Source organism: Sciurus vulgaris (genome assembly GCF_902686455.1).
Source record: "Sciurus vulgaris genome assembly, chromosome: 6".
NCBI lineage: Eukaryota > Metazoa > Chordata > Mammalia > Rodentia > Sciuridae > Sciurus > Sciurus vulgaris.
Genome location: NC_136466.1, coordinates 59,651,201 through 59,671,208, shown reverse-complemented (window position 1 = coordinate 59,671,208; position 20,008 = coordinate 59,651,201). Strand labels below are relative to the sequence as shown.

The 20,008-nt window shown below is 33.1% G+C and overlaps 1 protein-coding gene across 3 annotated transcripts in view; it reads right to left on the bottom strand.

Moving 5' to 3' along the window:
- ADAMTS19 (ADAM metallopeptidase with thrombospondin type 1 motif 19) overlaps positions 1–20,008 on the bottom strand; it is a 303,272-nt gene that overhangs the window by 81,065 nt on the left and 202,199 nt on the right. For all 3 annotated transcript variants that reach the window (XM_079145927.1, XM_079145925.1, XM_079145926.1), the window contains 3 exons: positions 9,076–9,177; positions 3,777–3,907; positions 2,855–3,027 (listed from right to left, as the gene is read on the bottom strand). In XM_079145927.1, coding sequence (XP_079002053.1) covers positions 2,855–3,027; positions 3,777–3,907; positions 9,076–9,177 — 406 coding nt within the window. The remainder of the gene's footprint in view (positions 1–2,854; positions 3,028–3,776; positions 3,908–9,075; positions 9,178–20,008) is intronic.

Genomic DNA, 20,008 nt, shown 5'->3' with positions numbered 1-20,008 from the left:
TGTTTAGAAACACAATACATCCCCATAGGAACATCTTCCTTGATGCACAATTGTGGATGTGCTTGCTTACTCAAAAATCATGCCAACACATGAGATACCTACATTGAAAACCACTTATTTTCAGGATGTAGAACTCCCAAATAGCTAGTCGTCTTCATCAGTGCCTTACTGAGTGAGGGCTAAACATTTGCCTCTTAAGCTCAGAGTGGCAAAATGTTTTTAAGGTGTTGTTTCTATTTCTAAGCCTCCAGAGGAGCTGTATTTGGTAACACCAGTAGTACGATTGTCCAAATCTGAAACTTCAGAGCAATTTCCATGCTACATTACTACTCTTTTGGCTTGACACCAGTCAGGCCCTTTACTGTTTATTAAGCTTGTATAAATAGAATGGAAAATAGTTTACAGTCTCTGACACTGATCTTCCCTTATGTCTTCAGTAAGGTTCCACGTATGCTGATGGGATTCTATAAATACCAAGTAACAGCCAGAGGCATGGAACAGGGTATCACTTTGCAAAGAGAAGACAGACAGTTAAATGAGCCTTCAGGATTGAACATTTCAAACAGTTTTCACATGTGGCTTCTGAATACTGCTCTGAACAATTTTGAGGAGTTGGAACATGGCCTTTAATGTGCATGGTTTTGAAATTTTCCTTTAAGATGCCATTATAAGCTGCAATAAAGCATTTCAGTGTGCTCTCACACCTCAAAGTAGGTTATGTTTATTCAATGACTGCTTACTATGTCATATCTTTGGACTTAAAAACAGCTGCTATAATCGCAATCCTTTAAAAGAGGTATATGTAATTCCCTTTTTGGAGTTTTCATTGAAGAGAGGAACAAACTAGATAGATGAATTATGTTGAAAGAAATTAGTGTCCCAGAAAATTCCACTCACATTCCAAACAAGAAGTCAGATAAAAATCTATGTATTTTTCCTTTTATAACATATTGTCAATATCCTCCGCTTAATTTAGTTCTACAGATGACTTAAACATTTGATACCAATCTTCCTTCCTGGAGAATACCCTGGAGACTGTGACATTGTAGTGATCCATGTAACATGCCAGTACTTGGCAGGCAGACTCTGTCTTGATTTAAGAGACTAACCCTTTCCAACATATGCATTAGACATGGATTTCTGCCAAATTTCAGTAAACATAGAGTATGTAAAATACCTGAATGTTAAAACCACACATCTCTTTTCTTTAAATGTTCACTGTTTCATTGATATTCCACATTCAGTTCTCCTAGCCATAGATTCATGCATTATATAAGAATAACAGATATAACCACTTGTATTTTAAAGTGTCACATATTATTAAAAATTGAAACTTTTTTAAAGAATTGCATATATCATTGTCTTCTGTGCTATAATACATGAAGACTAGTTATTGTTGTCTATATCACTCATCACACAAATGGATGTGCTTAACTGATCAGAATTGCAAAAGTTTCAGAAATGCTAACCTGTAAAATGCCAACAAAACCACAATGAAGTATCACCTCCCTCCAGTTACAATGGTTATTATCAAAGAAACTAAAGACAGCAAGTGCTGGGGAGGAGGTGTACGACAGAGAACACTTGTATGGTGTTGGTGTAAATGTATATCAGAATAACCATTCTGGAAAATAATATCAAGCTTCATTAAAAAGTTAAAAATAAAACTATCATATGATCCAGCAGCCCCACTTCTGGGACTATATCCAAGGGAAAAAAAATCTGCATGTTGAAGAGACACCTGGGCTCACATGTTCATTGCAGTACTGTTCATGATAGCCAAGGGATGGAAACAACCTAAGTGTCCATCAACTGGTGAGTGGATAAAGAAAATGTGGTGCAGATACACAGTGGAATACTATTCAGTCATAAAAAGAATAAAATCCTGTCACGGCAACAACATGGATGGAACTTAAGATGATTATGTAAGTGAAATAAGCCAAGTGCAGAAAGACAAATACCACATTATCTCACTCATTCATGGAATCTAAGAGACATCTTATCTCATAGAATTTGAGACTAGAATAATTAAAGATTTATAGGAATCTTCAATAATAGCATAGAGAGGTTCTACATAGTTTTTACTTAGTTTCTCCAATGGTTACTAGAGTACAATAGCAAACCCAGGAAATTGGCATTTTATGTGTGTATGTCTAATTCAATGCCATTTTATAACATGCATAAATTTGCGTCACCATTACCATAACCAAGTTACTGAACTACTCCATTAGCACAAAGTTGTTCCTCATGCTCCCCCTTTATAGAAATACCCATCCTTCTCCCCATCACCAACTCTAATCCCTCACAACCACTAATTTGTTTTCCTTCTCTATAATTTCGTCATGTAAAAAATGTTATCTCAATAGAATGAGGTATTGCATTTTTCTTACATTGGCATTTCTCACACAGCATAATGCCCTGTGGTCCCTGCAATTGTTGCATGTGTCCACAGTTATTCTTTATAATTGCTGAATATTATTCTGTTACTCAGTAATACAATTTCTGTGTTACATATTAAAAATAATATTAGTATTTAAGAAACTGCCAAACTGTTTTTCCAAAGTAGCTTCAGCATTTTACATTCCTACCAGCAATGTCTGAGAGATCCAGTTTTTCCTCATCTTTACCAGCATTTGGTGTTGCCATTATTTTTTAATTTAGTTGTTCTAATAGGTATGAGTAACACTGCACTATCTTTTAAGATTATTTTTGTCATTATATACAGTAAAGGCAGAAAAAAGGAAAGTTTTCAAATACCTTGAAGTTAATCTGAAAGATAATACTACTATCGTAGAACATTTTGCAAGCCTAGAAGCAAACTTAAGTAAGATGGTGGTAATCGGGTTGGTCATACCTTCATCCAGAACAGCTTGCCACTGAAGAACATGCTTTGGGTATGAAGTCCTAACACTATAGGCCTGACATTGCCAGTCTCTGAATCCAGGCAAACCTGCAGGACAAGGTGGATTCTCACATATTCTGTATTGTTTTCTGGGACCATTACAATCCCTAGGTTCAGAACCTAGCCTAGAAAAGATAGTACAAATAATCAATTTTACCCTTTTTTAAAATAAAAACTATCAACTTTTAAAATTAAAAGCCATTACATTAAAAACACAATACTTCATATTAAAATGTACTTTTGAAAGGTTGGACACATTAAATGCTTGGTAATAATAGGAAATACACAGTTTATTTTTTAAATGAAATTTTTTTCAGTACGTAATCAATTTATCTTCCCATACTATGAGGAATAAGAGATAACTTGCTATGAAATTAAAATAGAGGAGTAAAGGGCAGAAGCTAGGGGCAAAAGAGAAAGCCTATAATTCCCACGAGGAATAGGATCACTAAGCGTTTGTTTTCAAATAAATTAAAAAAAAAAAATCTTTAAAACTGCATGTTTTCATTTTTCATTAGTTTTAACTTATATTAATCATTAATTTCACTCTCATGAGTGCCTTTCTTTCTGCTCATCTTCCTGTACTTTTACAGTTCCTTTAAATGTACACGTAACTTTGTAATACATACATTATTGGAATTACTCAGCAAATCACCTTTTGTGACTTTCATTAATTATTCTCAAAAATTCTGGGTCGTTAGTTTCTTTTTAATGGAAACTTTAGCTAAAATATTTTGAGGAACTTTTCTGTCTTCCACAGTGGCAATGTTTGAGGGGTTTTGTTTCCTTTTTAATATGGTTTACTGATAAAACCTCTACCTTTCAATATGGAAGAAAAGACCACCCTCCCCCAATCCAGGAACTTGGAGTTTACCCAGGACACGTGCGCTCTCGACTGCTGGTTCCAGCACTGCAGGTTCGGCTACAGGAACTCCACACACTCCACTCTCCAGCCAGGTGTTCAGGTGCTGAGGTCCTGCTGGTACATTCTCCAGCCTTACACCACTATTCCAAAAGTTATGTCTTAGGTGAACAAATCAGGGCACAACTGAAAATCAATCACTGGCCTAACAGTCACTGGAGTTAATGCAAGTGAATTAGGTCTACTGCAATTGAATTATTTCTACTACAGCACAAAGCAGGTGGAATTAAAAAAAAATCAATTAAGTTGGCACTTTCTTTTTGTCATAACAACATAATGGTCCAGTTCCCACAGTTCTGGTGTCAGATAATAAAGTTTTGTCATCAAAGCAGTTCACAGATATGTGTTACTGCAATATTGAGAATTCAGACCTTGTGATAGAGACAGGGTGAAGATGCTGGAGGCAGAATTTGAGGAAAAGGAAAACTAACTTATTTTGAGCAACGGATTATAATTTAAAAGGGACAAAAAGTGCATAGTCATGTTTCAGAATAAAAAACAAGAAATAAAAGTTGTTCTATAACTAGATAGGTTGAAGCAGACATTTCAGTAAATTCAGCAATTTTTATTTGAAAAATAAATAATCTGGGGTACTCTATTTCCTTGTAATTAAAATATAAGATTTTCTTTTAACACTTCATTCGTTTTTCTTTTAGTTTTTTTTTTTTTTTCCTGAAAGTGCTCCCATTAAAGTCAAACATTCTTTTGAAAGTCAAGTTTGTCTGAAAGATGGGAAATTACACTCTGAAATTCTGTCATTTTATTCTAATTATTTGGTATCTATTAACTGTGAGGAGAAAGGGGTATCCTTATTATCTTTTTTATTTTCATTTATCTTTTACTAACTTAAAAGCAGCAAGAAGCTATTTTTGTAGTCATGGAAGATAATGTGGACAAAAGTATTATCATTTCTCTGAATTCCTGAAAATCAGATAAATAATGGTCACAGAAAACACCTTAAAGTTAACAAAATCTTGTGAAAATACTAAGTTGAATTAGGAGCATTTTGATTAGCGATTGTAAAGCAACATGGTTGAGTAAGTTGATCCTTCTATTCCTAAATGATTTTCTACATTTAACAGAAGTAGGATTTACAAAGGATTTTGAGGGAATTGCAGAAATGCTCTGAATCTCAACTCCTTCATTTCTGTGGGGCAAATGCGATCCTTTTTACCTATTACGCTTTTTTTCAGGGATTGAAGGAAACAATAAGCACAATTAATAAGGATTTCATAAAGGTTAATTATAGTAACACAAACACAATATTACACATATCATTACATTCATATTACCAATGATAGTTTTCAGAAATGTAACCAAAATTCTGTTCATTCTTTATCATTCTTTATTTAATTTATTTTGAGAATATATACTTTTATTGTTGTTTTCAGGAGATCAAGACCCACCATTTTGTTTGAGCTTAGTTAACATTTTTACATGCAATGAAATAATCGGTCCCTGTGGATTTTTTCTGATAATGTCAAAATTTAAATTAAATCTCTTTTAAATTGAAGAAGTTTTAAATATAGCCTTGGAAAAGTAAACCTTAGTAATTCAGAATGTACCCACATGTTAAGATTGTCATTAAATAAATTAGGATTTTTTAGGCAGATATATTCTAAAAATTATAAAAAGGAGGAAAAAGTAGAGCATGTGAAAACTTGCATTACTTCTGGTTTTAAGGATTTAACAATGTTATGCCATTCATGGAAGAAATCCAAGGTGAAAGCTGTCAAACTTCAATTGGTCACAGTGTTTTGGCCTTCTTGAAGGGTGTTTATTTTTCCCAGAGTGCATATCACAGCTCTTTGCCCATTTAGCAGCACACTGGCATTGAAAGGCTGGGCTAGAGTTCATAGGAGACTAAAAATATTCTGAGAAGGACTGAGATCTTGACTTGCACATAATTTAAACTAGATCACATCTGGCAGACGAAGAAAAATGGAAACAGATATACCAGCCAACGTGCATACACAGATCAGTGAAACTTAAAGGCAGACGAGGCTATTAGTTAAAAGTTGTCATCTTGCTGATAACCAGATCTTGGGATGAAACTAGGGGAGAGGGGACAGCTGTGTTGCAACACTGAGAAAAGTCTTAAATGCTTTGCTTGAATCATTATACACTTCATTGGATTCATATAAAAATTATTCTAATGCTTTCTACAAATTTTCTAGTACCATGTTTTGTACCATACACTTACATGTTTTAGACTCAAAAAGATATCACATATGATTTAAAAAACTCAAAATTCTTCTTATCTGCCAATTCAATCTGATTTATGAAAATGCTAAAGTAATATATAATATTGATGATTCCTAGGATAGTACATGACCTGAAAAATCTGATTACATTTCTATTTTACCAATTTTTTATGTGACCTTGTCTGGGAATTTTATGAGAACACACAATTGGAGGAAGGTCATGGAGATGTCAACGTAGTGATTATTCTCTGAGCATTTTCAGGAAGACAGACGAGGATGAAGCAAGTCAAAAAGATCTCTACATACACAGGGTGAGACTGTAATGACATTACAGGTTTCATTATTTCCAATAATAAATGATGATCGTAATGTCAAGAATATCAATTGAGGAAAGTAAATAACAAAAATATCTTACACAGAATCCTTCACACAGTCTAAAATTGTAGTAAATTGCTATTTAACTCATTATTCCTTGAAAACACAATAAGTAAAACAATATACATTTATTGCTTTTACCTAAATCATTTATCCATCATTTAATATTTAAACATAAAAATGTAAGCACATTTCCAATGGTACTATAAATTGTAAAGTGAATGTAGAAATTGCACAAAGACAATAGTACAAGGAGAACAGGAGGAAAAAGTAAACAGGTTGCATTTAATTTGGAAAATGCTGCCTATAAATAAGAGATGAATCTCTATTTTCAAAATCATTTTGAATCATAGAATTTAGTAGGTACCTTCTCAGATATATTACATATTTTTAGATAAACTAGATTTATATAGCTCAACTAACATCTCTAGAACGTTATAAATTTTAAAAAACACCCAGCTTAGTCTCTTGATTTTCAATGTACCAAGCTAGCAGTAGTGTTTAGTGGGAGGTCACAAGCATTCAAATATTTTAGCACAATTGCAGATGACAGCAGAGTGTTGAAAGCTCTTTGTGTGATGGCTCCCACAACGGCTGGAACATGTGGAACTTGAAAAACCCCACATGGCCCCAGGGACTGAGAAGCTCATTAGTGACTTCAATATACAAAGCATGACAGAACCTCTACAGCAATATCATTAATGTGATTTTAAGGAAATAAAACATTTACTTTTCATGAGTAATTATAGTTTTGGTTACTGAAAGAATAAGTTTACTTTAAACATCTCAAGAAAGCAAATTATTCTAAAAAATATGAGAAGAAAAATAATAGGAAAAAGATATTAAGGGTGCCAGGTAATAAAAAAGAAGAGATTTTATATTGCTAAAGTAGAACTGAGCAGGACGGATGGCTTGTGTGATGTTTAAGGGCACAGGGATAAAAGTTTTGTAATCTCGGTGTATTACTGCTTTTTGGGGACGAAGAAAATTATTGCTGGTGCAGTGTTTTATGATTCAAGTAATAAATTACTTAGTGTAATATCATGAGACTTGCCTGATATACACACATTATTATACCTCTGTGTATAATTTAAGAAAAAAATAAAATAGACCCAACTTTTCACTCTCCCTCTAAGCTCATAGAAAAATATTTGGTACAGTCTATAAACAATAGACAGATATTTTACAGAAGGGTCCTCCAAGGAGTCATTTTCTTACAGATAGTATCTGGTGAAAAAGCATTTCTGGTCTTTTCAAAAATAGTTTCAACTTAAATAATTTGTATTTTTTTAAATTGAAAAATCATAGAAGTAATAAATGACTATGTCCTTATATCAAACAATCCAGAAATGTATGGAGAAAAGGTCAAATTCAACCTCATCTCCTGTTGCCTGACTCCCACTCCTCAATCTCATTTTCCTGCCAAAAGGGTAACTTTTACTTACAATTTGCATTTTATGTTTTCAAACTATTTTCTGAGTTTAAAAATATACACTACATGTGTATGTGTATTCATATCTGTACACAAACTGTATGTTCCTTGATGGTATTATCAAGTATCAATTTTTCTGACATGCCTGTAACTAATAGCCATATCTTATTTATCTCTTCATGTAATTCTTATGTATCTACCTCATTTTTAAAATAACTATACTGGAACTATTGCTCTCCTTAAGAATAATTTTAAACAAAATTTCATCATTAAAAACTGCATGTTAACATAGGCATCTCTGCATGTGTGAGGATGTGTATATATGTGTGTGTGTCTTTATGCACACGTATAAATACTTAGGACAACTTTCTAGAAGTAGACCTTCTGTATTTCAATCCAGTTTTTAAATTAGCACTCCACATAGCAATTCTTTCTTAAGTAATTCACAGTAAGTACTTTGTAAAGGTTTTATGTTGCTGTTTATTTTCAAAGGTAATAGACATTCTTCAGAGGTGAGGTTTCTGATTTTACAATTCATGAACACGGCCCCCTTTTGTTCATAGAAAACAAATTAAAAAATTGTGGAAAGTACCGATCTGTTTTCTTTTGATGAAATTAAATCTAAAGTACACTTGGAACCCACCTATTTCATATTCTTCAAAGGAAAATTACTTTTTCAGCAGCAATCATTTTGATCTTGAAATGTATATTAATATATTCCTAGAATATTATGAGGCACAGTAAATTGTACTAGTTAAATATTGACTGATCTCCAAATGTCAATTTGAATATTTTATTTATAATGCTTACTTGACAAGGAAAAATTATACTCACTAGTTCTGCTGACACAACTTGGGAGATTCATCAGTGCTCTGAGAAATTTTATCATTTATATTATTATTTGTGCTTATTTTATTTTCAATGTAATAAATTCATACTCGTCTGCTTAATTTAAATAGTTAAAACATGAATTTACATTTCAGTGAAAGTATATATGACTGTCGGTATTACCTTAATGGAAAATAAAATACACCTCCTCAATATTAACAAAGTAACCATGAATTTGAAAAAATGTAAAAGATAAAATTAAAGTTAAAGAAAATATTAACACCTTTGTATACACACGGAAATCATTCCACCAACGTTAAGATGGATGCATATTTAACTGACAAGAGAAAATGCAAGTCTCCCAAGTTTCATTTCATATTTTTATTAAATTTAAGCAACACAAATGACTTACCTTACCAGGGTCACAGTCCGTCCCATCCATTGGTGGATCGAGTTTGGTTTTGCATTCTTTCTCACCTTCTACCTTGCACCATAATCCCGTGCAAATGACATGCTGTAAACAAGGACACAATAACTAATAAGCAGAGGGTGTCTTAGTTTTGAGTTTAAGTCAAAACTTTTTGGGAAAGTGATTTGATAGGACAACAAAATAACTTGAATAAAAATGTGCTTCAGGTACCTTTAATATTAAACACAAATGAAATAGTATATAACATGTTTATAGTGATAGAGTGATACATAATAGAAAATCTGTTTAACAAAATTAAATCTTTTAAAATTTCTTTAATTAAAACACACATAATTTTGCAAGATTATGTATGTACAATGGAAATTTTTAAGCTAAAAGAATCATTGTTTGTATCTTGATATGAACCAAGCTGGAAGAATATGTTGTTTCTGGGGTGTGAATTGAGTGCCTCCTTGCCTAAAGCCTGTCCTCACTTGAACTCTGCTGTATGCTCATATGCCATGGTTAGCACTTACGGCCTTGATGCTCAACACAATACGGACTCTGCTATAGTCATGTTCAGTCATTTTTGCCTCCATATGAATGAGTTTTATACCTTTGGGATGCAAGAAACTTTTTTCTAGAGAAATTCTAAAGGGAATTTAAAAAATATATTAGGATAAAGGAGCTGAGACAAGAAGAGAGCTGAGTAAATGCAAGAGGGAAGAGATGCAGCCATGGCAGGCACTGCTGTAACCAGTCAGTCCAGAAAGAACGTCTAGTCTGTAAGATGGCTGTGTTTCTTTAGACACAATCATATGTTAACAAATTGTGGAGAAATATGAAATCCATAAGAGATATTCAAAGATGACTAAAGTGTCTAAACTCCAGTGCCCAGAAAGATGCACAAAGCTGGAGATCAAGTCAACAAAGACAGTGCCATGTGAGGGACATAGAAGGCCAGTGTAGTGGGGAAGGGTGTGTACAGCTGTACTGCCTCATCTACATCTTCCCTTTGCACATCTTCAGTTATCCACGGTCAACCACAGTTTGAAACTATTAAATAGAAAACCCATAAAATAAATGATTCATAAATTTTATTTATTTTTTCTTTTTGAATTCATTCAGTTTAGTTATGCTTGACATTGGGATTCATGTTGACATAATATAAAGTCATGAAATATAGTTTGCTCTAATTCAGTCTCCAGTACTCCACCTTTCCCTCTCCTTCTCCCTCCCCATTCCAATTACTCTATTTTATTATTAGCTATTGTTAATCTCTTATTATATCTAATTTATAAATTAAATTTCATCATTGTTGTGGGAAAGATAGTATATGTCCAGAAATCAGTACTCTTCATGGTTTTAGTCATCCACTGTGCCTTGGAAAGTATCACCCATAGATAAGGGGGAAGAGCAGTAATGAAAAGAAGTAGAGAAGAACAAGACTGAAAAGATAGAAGAGGGAGATAATAATTCTATGAGATTGCCTCTGTGCATGTAACAAATTTGTATGTCTTTTTTTCAAAAGAAAAAAATACCAGGAAAGACTATATTTATAGGAAAAAGGAAGCCACTGAGCAGTTGACAAGTTGGTCTGTAAGTAAAAAGGCTGTTTTAGGAGGATTACTCTGGTGGGATTGTTCAAAACACACGAGCAATCTAAAGTTAACTTACGAACCATTTTATTAGATACATTGGGAAGAATATATATAATGTCTCAAACAGAACTGTTACAACTCTAACATTGAACTTGTTGTATTTCCCCAAATATTATTCTCCTATTTTTATTTATTTTAAAATTTAGATTTCTGAACTTGTTTGTAAGGTCTTAAATTCAAAAGTCTATCATACAGAGTATGAAAAATTTTGTTTACCTCATTTCATCTGGTGACAGGCATTTTCTTTGTTTCAAAATGTTTCACATAATTATGTTATATGTAGGATATGATTAACCTTAACAAATGTGCTTTTTATTTGCAGGCATCTTTCTCAAAAAAATTATCTAGAGAAATATATTAAAGAATGCCAAAGTAATATTGTTCTTCTCCAATGTTTTCTGCTCTTGAAAATAAAAAAAGGTGGGCCAATTGTTCACCATATACTTTTTGTAAACATGTTTTTACATTAGTTAACAGATCTCTGACCTGAGGATTTAATTCTTCAATATTTTCACTCTTTTAAGACTTTTCTATCAAAAATGTTCTATAGTCAAAGAATCAAATGCCGAATTTCTACTGAACAACTGCCTCATTTCTATTCAGTAAAGATCAGTTATACTAAAACAAGACTCATTTTAGTTAAGCTCATTAGATAACCAATGCGTATTGACCTAAAAATCAAACCTTCTACACTATCATTATAGAATAGTGCTTGAACACTGTTGGTGGTCTAAATTCTGACCTTCCGCCATTATCTGCTATTCAAAACAGCAGGTACTCTAATTGATTCCCACTTGTGGCACCAAGAGCATAAAAAGCAAACTTGGCAGCTTTTCAAGATAAGCACAGTCACGTAGAATAAATGACTCCTACAGGAGAGCTCTTGTACACTTTCTGTTCTGCAAGCCTAGAGATCTTATGGTGAGTAAGTTACAGTTTCAGTCTTGAAAATAACTTATATCCAGGAGTTCAAATTGAACTGTCAAAAGTAAGGCAAGAAATGTTGAACAAATGGTATAAATTGGTTTTACCTTTAAAAAGTGAAATGCCTCAGATGTGTGATATTAGGGCTATGGAATACCAAGCCTTTCCAGGGGGTAGTGTGGGCACGTTAGAACAAAACCCTGAACACTCTCCATGTGTTACACACACAGAGTCACATGCTTTTTTTCAATTTTGTTGGTGAAACCTCTTAGTATCAGTTAAGAAAAGAATTTTAAAACCTCTTAGTAACAGTTAAGAAAAGAATTTGCATGGGAACTTACTAGAGAAATGTGTAACTCCATGTTTTTGTTAAACAAAAGGATAAAAATAAAATAATATTTCTTTTTAGTCTTCTGTAACAAAAAAGTCACTAAAAGAACATCAAATGAATTAGGATGTTTACCTCAAATAGGCTTTTAACAAGGTTGCATGAATATGCTACAGTATATTTTTAAATGGAGGGTTAATTGTTTTTATAGAAAATCATAAAAACTTATCTTCAAAGATAATCCATACCCCTGTCTTTCTTTAAGGCAAATAGTTCCATTACAATGTTCTTATAAAGCAATCTTAATGCAATCTACCCAGAAGTAATAACCCTTGATCAGATAACTCCATGCTCTTTCACCTATTGCCCTCCAATATGCAATTTCAAGAACTCAACATTTTATTGAAAACATAGTTCAGTTAAAGAACAATGCTTTATAACATACTTCGCCAATCACAGAACACATCATTATCCTATAACCTCTGATGAGTTAAAGCTGATTGTTAATCCCACAAAGAATACACCTGGTCCAAAAATGAACTGTCTTTCAGGAAAACTGGATTCCCAACTCACATAAACTCTCTAGAGTAAAGAAAAACCTGACATACTTCTAAACACATTTTATGATATCAAAGCCATATAGGAATTTAAAACAAAAGCAAGAAGAATGATCTATTCCATTTATTAACTTAAATTTAAATAGGCTAAACAAATTTAACAGACTGAATAGAGCAACACATGAAACAATTCAAAGCACCATGACCAAGTATTTGCCTCAAGATATAAGGATAGGTTAATGTCAGGGATGTGATTAATGTAATCAAGCATATCAATAACTGTAAAAACCATGATTTGTATATCTATTCATATAAAATAAAAAATATGGCTTAATTAATCATTCTTTAAAAAATCTTAGTAAATTAGTCATTGAAGGAAATTTACTTAACACTAAAGAATATTTATGAAATAAAACTACAATAGTGAAATGTTAAAAATTTTAAGATTAGGAATATGGTAAAGATGACATCTTGGCATCAATGTAAGGAAGTAAATACACAAAGTACTCAAAGTACTCAAAGGAACAAGGCGGGGGGGCTGTCTTTCTGAACTCAACTAAAATTTTATTCAAGATTGAAGGTTAAATAAAGACCCTTTCAAGGAAACAAGAACTGAGTGTTTACCACCAGCAGATCCGTTGAAAAGATATTTCTAAATGATATTCTTTAATACAAAGAAAGATGATGTCATAGGAAAGAACTGAGAAGCAATGATGAACACTGATAAAACAGTGATGAATCCAAATAAGATTGACCATGTAAAGTATGAATAATTAAATTTTAAACATGATTTATAAAATTTTAGTGGCTTTCAGAAATACTAGAAGTCTAGTTCATTTACATCCTAGAAACTGTATCAGTTAGCACAGAGGATTTGGTCACTGTCGATTAAGCAAGTGGGACATTTTCTCTTTCACCTCCTGAACTCCACATGCTGGAGGACAGCCAGAGGCAAAAGCTGAGCCACAGGTATGAGAAGGAAAATAATCTAGGCACAGCCAAAGAATAACTCAACAAGACACAAAGGAGTCTTCAGTAAATACATCAGGAAGTGTTAGAGAAAGCAAAGGAGCAAGAAGAAATTAAGAGAAAGGACTGTCAATATCTATTTAGTGGAAGCCCAAAGGCAAAGAAAAGAATAAAAAGAAGGAAGGATCTCTTTGAAATATTTGAGAAGAAAAAGATCTAGAATTAAGGTAAAATCCTCCCTCTGGAATGGTGGATTAAGTTCTCAGAAGATCAACATTTCCTGTAGGTAATCACTCTAAACTGAGGAGAGAATATAAAAAGTACTTCCTAAAGGCTCCAGAGAGTGAACAAATGCAGAATAAAAATTCTGAGAGGCACTGAATCAGCAAAATGTGCATTAACCATCTTTACAACTGACTTGATGGTTGCCTATGCACAGAGACTAGTACTGGGTGTCCAAAACAATGGTGAAAAGCATACCATGAAGACAGAAACGGGTTGTTCTACCTTTGGAGATAGCCCACTTTCTCCATAGAATGCTTATTCCTCACTTTACACCCAAAAGATGTCTCTGTCTTTTTAAAGATAGCCTATATTTCATCCTAAATGTACATTTGTTTTCCAAAATAAATGTATGTCTAAACAATCAAACAGCCAAAAAACACCTAAAACAGAGCTGAATAGTCAAAGCTGCCTAAAAATTATAAAATAATATAAAAATAATCTGAGAGAGAGGAGAATAGGAGAGCCCACATCTGTTTTTGGCACCTGAATTATGCATACATGGAACACACAATAGAGTCCAGATAAGAGAAGAGTGAACTGATTCCAAGAAGATGAAGCAAACACAAATGGTATGAATCTACATCATGTACAACCATAGAAACAAAATGATGTACCCCATTTGTGTACAATGAATCAAAATGCAGTCTGTAAAAAATTAAAAGATAAATAAAAAAAATTTAAAAAGACACCAATAAAAAGAAAAAAATCCAGTCTGAATCTAATGAATTTAGTTGCCTGTGAAAACAAAAAATTATATGTATATATAACACATTTTGTTTATACATTCATCAATTGAAGGGCATCTAAGTTGGTTCCACAATCTAGCTATAGTGAATTGAGCACTATAAACACTGATGTGGCTGCATCACTGTAGTATGCTGATTTTAAGTCCTTTGGGTATAAACTGAGGAGTGTGATAGCTGGGTCAAATGGTGGGTCCATTCAAAGTTTTCTGAGGAATCTCCATATTGCTTTCCCTAGTGGCTGCACCAATTTGCAACTTCACCAGCAATGTATGAGTGAGCCTTTTCCCCCATATCCATGCCAAAATCTGTTGTTGCTTCTTTTCTCGATAATAGCCATTCTAATTGGGGTCGGATGAAATCTTAGGGTAGTTTTGATTTGCATTTCTCTTATTACTAGAGATGTCAAACAATTTTCCATACATCCATTGATGGCTTGTAAATCTTCTGTGAATTGTCTGCCCAGTTCCTTAGCCCATTTATTGATTGGGTTCTTTAAAGAAGAATAAAATAATGGCATTTGCTGGTAATGGATGGAGTTGGAGAATATCATGCTAAGTGAAATAAGTCAAGCCAAAAAAACAAAAGGCTGAAATGTTTTCTCTGATAAGTGGATGATGATATGTAATGGGGAAGGGTGGGTAGCAAGAGAAGAATGGAGGAACTTTGGATGGTGTAGAAGAAAATGAGGCAGAAGCGGGTGGGGAACGAAAAGATAGTAGACTGAGATAGACATTATTACTCTATGTACATGTATGATTACATGAATGGGGTGAATCTACATCGTGTACAACCGTAGAAATGAAAAGTTGTACCCCATTTGTGTACAATGAGTCAAAATGCAGTCTGTAAAAATAAAAAAAAAAAAAAAAAAAAAAAAAAAAAGTAAAACACTTTACAATAGTGGTCAGCAAACTTTTTCTGAAAAGTGTCAAACAGCATATATTTTATGATTATGGGTCATATGAACTCTATTGCAACTATTCAACACTGACATTGTGGCTCCAAAGCAGTCACAGACAATACATGAATGAATGCACTCCAGTAAAACTTTACTTACAAAATCTGGTAGCCACTTCCACCAGGTCAGATAGCCTATCATTACTCTACAATACAACACCATGATTTCTAGCATGCAGTTAGAAATTATTATCATATGAGAAGTCAGTAAAATGTGACTATTTCTTAAGAAGAAAGAAATAATTCAACAATGAAATGATACATATGCTGCAATTTTCATAAAATTTAAAAATAAAATTATTAATGTACTCTGCAGGGTAAAGGCAGTTAACTTGTAAAGAATGAAATGGTATCTTTAAAAGAAACTAAAAGGAAACATTCATTTTAGATTGATAAATATATTATGTGAAGTAGAAACTGAATGCTGAGTAAACTTGAAAATATATCAAGGGAAATTATCCAACTTAAAGAAGAGAAAGAAAATACTGAAAAATATAAAAGAGCGGCAGAAATTTGTGGGTCAATATCAAAAGGTCTAATGTCTGTTACTGGATTATCAGATAAAGTAAGGCTTTCTGAGAAGTTGAAAGAGAAAAATATTCAAAGAATAATCATTAAAAACTTCCTCCCAAATTTGGTAAAAGATATGTAAAAAATTGCAGGAAGTTCAACACAAACTCAATAGGATAAATATGCAGAAAGCATAACTACATTCATTATAGTAACACTTGAAGACCAAGTATAAAGAGACTACTTGAGCACAGAGTACTTAGAGAAAAAAAAGGAGCAACTTTGAAATGTTAGACAAAATCATGGCCAATTTAACATTTTAAATCTAGTGAAAATATATTTCAAAAACTGATGTGATTAAACAAAAATTAAGCAAATTTGTTACTAGAAAACCTAGTTAATAAAAGTCAAGAAGGAAAATCAAACCAGAGGAAAACTCATATTTTCAGGAAGTACAAGAGAACAATGAGAAAGGTCACTATTTGGGTAAAAAATAAAAACTTTTTATTCTTAATCTTTAAAATACATATTAAAGATTTAAAGCAAAAATTATATCATTTTATTGTGTGTTTTACAATATACACAAATGTTACACATAACAATGACTCTACCAAACACACACACACACACACACACACACACACACACACACACACACCAGAACTGGGAAATATAAACACACCAAAGTGGTTGCATTTTTCCATATTCTAAGCGAAATAGTACCATATTAATTCAAAGCAGAATGAGAAGAATTAAATATTTATATTCTAACCCCCTAGAGCTGTTTGGCAAACTTGGTCTGGAGGCTAGCCAACTCCTTTGTAAATAAAGTTTTATTGGAACATTTCCATGCTCATTCATGTAAGTATTATCTAGGATTAATTTTAGCTGGAACACCCAATTTGAGTTGCAACAATGGTTCCATTGTTGAGAAGCTCATTAACTAAAAATTTGTCATTCCAAGGTCTGGCACAGTGGCACAGGACTGTAATCCCAGGGGCTCCAGAGGCAGAGGCAGGAGCATCACAAGTTCAAAGCCAAACTCATCAACTCATCGAGGTCTTAGTTACTCAGTGAGACCCTGTCTCAAATTTTTAAATAATTTAAGAAGAGGGGGGCCAGGATGTGGCTTAGTAGCTAAGCACCCCTGGATTCAATCCCTGGTACTAAAAACAAAATAAAAATATCCATCATCCCAGATCCAGTTCAAGCCACTAAAACAGGTAAAGAGTTAGGATTCAAATGTAAGAGAGAAAATAAGATTTGAAAAAACATGCAAATAATGTTAAAAAAAAAAAGCAGGAAGGGGATCAGAGGGAACTAATGAGTTAAAAAAAAGTGGGGGGGATAAAAGGGACATTTCATAACAAAAAAAGTCTCAATTTACCAAGAAGATATAGAAATAATAACTATATTAGTGTCTGACAAGAGAGTTTATGAAACATGGATCAAAATGTGACAATATTAGGAGCTGACAATTACACAACCATGGTAAGATATTTACAATTCCCCATGTAAGCAGTAAGTAAACCATTTAGACAAATCAGTAGTAAAGTCAGATGACCTGAGCAACCCTACTAAGCATGTTGGTCTAATTGATATTTATAGAACACTAGCCCTAACAATTACAGATGTCCATTCTGCCGAATGTATATGGTACGTTCACCTGGATAGACTATAAATGGTGTCTGAAAAAAGAAATTTATGAAGCATGAATCAAAATATGACAATATTTTGTCTTAATAAATTTAAAATGATTAAAACTGTACGGAGGATTTTTTTTTTTTTTACTCTAGGAGTGCAAAGTGTGAATCCTACAGTAGGTCAATGTTTATGTGTTTAACAAAAACCAGCTAAAATCATTACAAAGTTATGGTGCCACTTTAAATTTCCAGCATCAGTCTATGTGAATTTTAATCCTAGTGGTTGCTCACCATCAGCAATATCTTGGTATTTTTTCTTTTAACTTAAGACAATCTAATGGGTATGTAGCCAGAGCTCTTCATGGCTTAAATTTGCATTTATTAATGCAATGTTAATAATGTTGAGCAACTTTTAAGAACCTTGTTATATGTCTTAATTTCTGAATTGTCTGTTCAAATGTTTTGCCCATTTTATTAAACTGCATGATTTTTCACTCTTGAGAAACTGATATACTATTCCATCCCTTTATCCGATCTACTTATCATCAATATTTTCTCCCATTCTGTGTCTTGCATTTTCATTTTATTAACAGAATTTTTCTAAGAGGAAATGATTTTATTTTGATAAATTCCAACTATAATTTATTGTTTTCTAGTTTTTTTTTTTTTCTTTTAGGGTTCATGTTTCTGATGTCCTACATTTTTCCTGAAGTTTTCTAGTTTTAAAGATTTCACACTTAGGTCTATAGTACATTAGGATTAATTTTGGCATATAATATGATGTAATTTTTTAGATGAAAATCCAGCTGTCCCATAATTCATTGGAAGGGTTCCCTTTATCCACTAAATTTCCTTGCCCCTTTTTTGAAAATCAGTTATACGTATATGAGAGTTTATAACTGGACTTTCCACTGTGCTTCATTGATTAGTTATGTCTCTCTTTATCAATACCACACTCTAATTCTGCAAATTTTTATTGTCTTAAATAATGTAGTGTCTCCTCCAACTATTTTATGGTAAGCCTTAAGTCCAAATTCCTGTTGCCTCTGAATTTCACAGTGCCAAATTACAGACTCAGTCTTTTAGAATTCTTCATAAGTTACCTCATTTTAATTTTTTTTGTAGTTGTAGGTGGACACTATGCCTTTATTTTATTTGTTTATCTTTATGTTTTAATTTATGTGCTGAGGATTGAACCCAAGGCCTCAGACATGCTAGGCAAGCACTCTACCACTGAGCTACAGCCACAGTCCCAAAGTACCTCATTTTAATGCCAGTTTGTAGTTTGGATCAGATGAGAGGTTTTAGAAAGCACTACTTTTTTTTTTTTTTTTTGTACCAGGGATTGAACCCAGGGGCACTTAACCACTGAGCCACATTCTCAACACTTTATATATTTTGTTTTGAGACAGGGTCTCACTAAGTTACTTAGGGCCTTGCTAAATTGCTGAGGCTGGCTTTGAACTCACGATCCTCCTACCGCAACCTCCCAACTCACTGGGATCATAGACATGTACTACTGTGCCTGGCCAGTGCTATGTATTTTGATTGATCAAGTAGATAAAAGAGAAATGTAAAACTGGAACTTCAAATGTTGATTTTTCAGTCATTATGATTCAATCATAGCAGAAAGTTTTCTAAGTCTTCAATAGGTGTGCAGTTTACAATGAGCCTAGTCCTAAAACAAAAGGAGGACTGCAAGTTTCCTGGAGGTCTTATTTTAGCACACTTTCATCTAACTCAAGAAAGGTAACTCTCGCAGGGTCACTTCAAAATGTTTTTAGGAAAACATCATTTTATACCTATATTCTCCCAGACAGGTTAAGTCATTTCAGGAAGCTATTACAACAGCTATTACAATGGAGCTGGCTTATCCACAAGATGCCAGATAGTCTGAAGGTACCAAGTGCTTGGTATAATAGAAAAAGCTGGCCAAGAAGTTAGGTATTAATTATGCAGATTAGTGCAGAAGAGTGAGCTATTGTTGCTGCAGGTCAAAATGTCTTACAAGAATCTCTACATCTCTCTCTTTAAACCTTTTGCAGATATAAGTTATTATCCTAAGAGCATATTAATGTCATTAATTAGATTGGCATTATGCAACATTGGAATCTCTAGTGCTTGTGTTTAAATATCTGTTTACAAATAAGGAAGAGAATTATCTAATTCAGACAATATGGACCAATCACCATTGTCATCTTTGGATTTATATATTTTTTGTAAGCATCTGTTAGACACATACATGTTGAACATGTTGAAAGGTATAGTAAGCCCTCACTCATGGGCCTAATATTTATATTTGATTGGAAATGGGACGTCTTAAGAATGCCTGATTCTGTATAAGTTGCTAAACAAG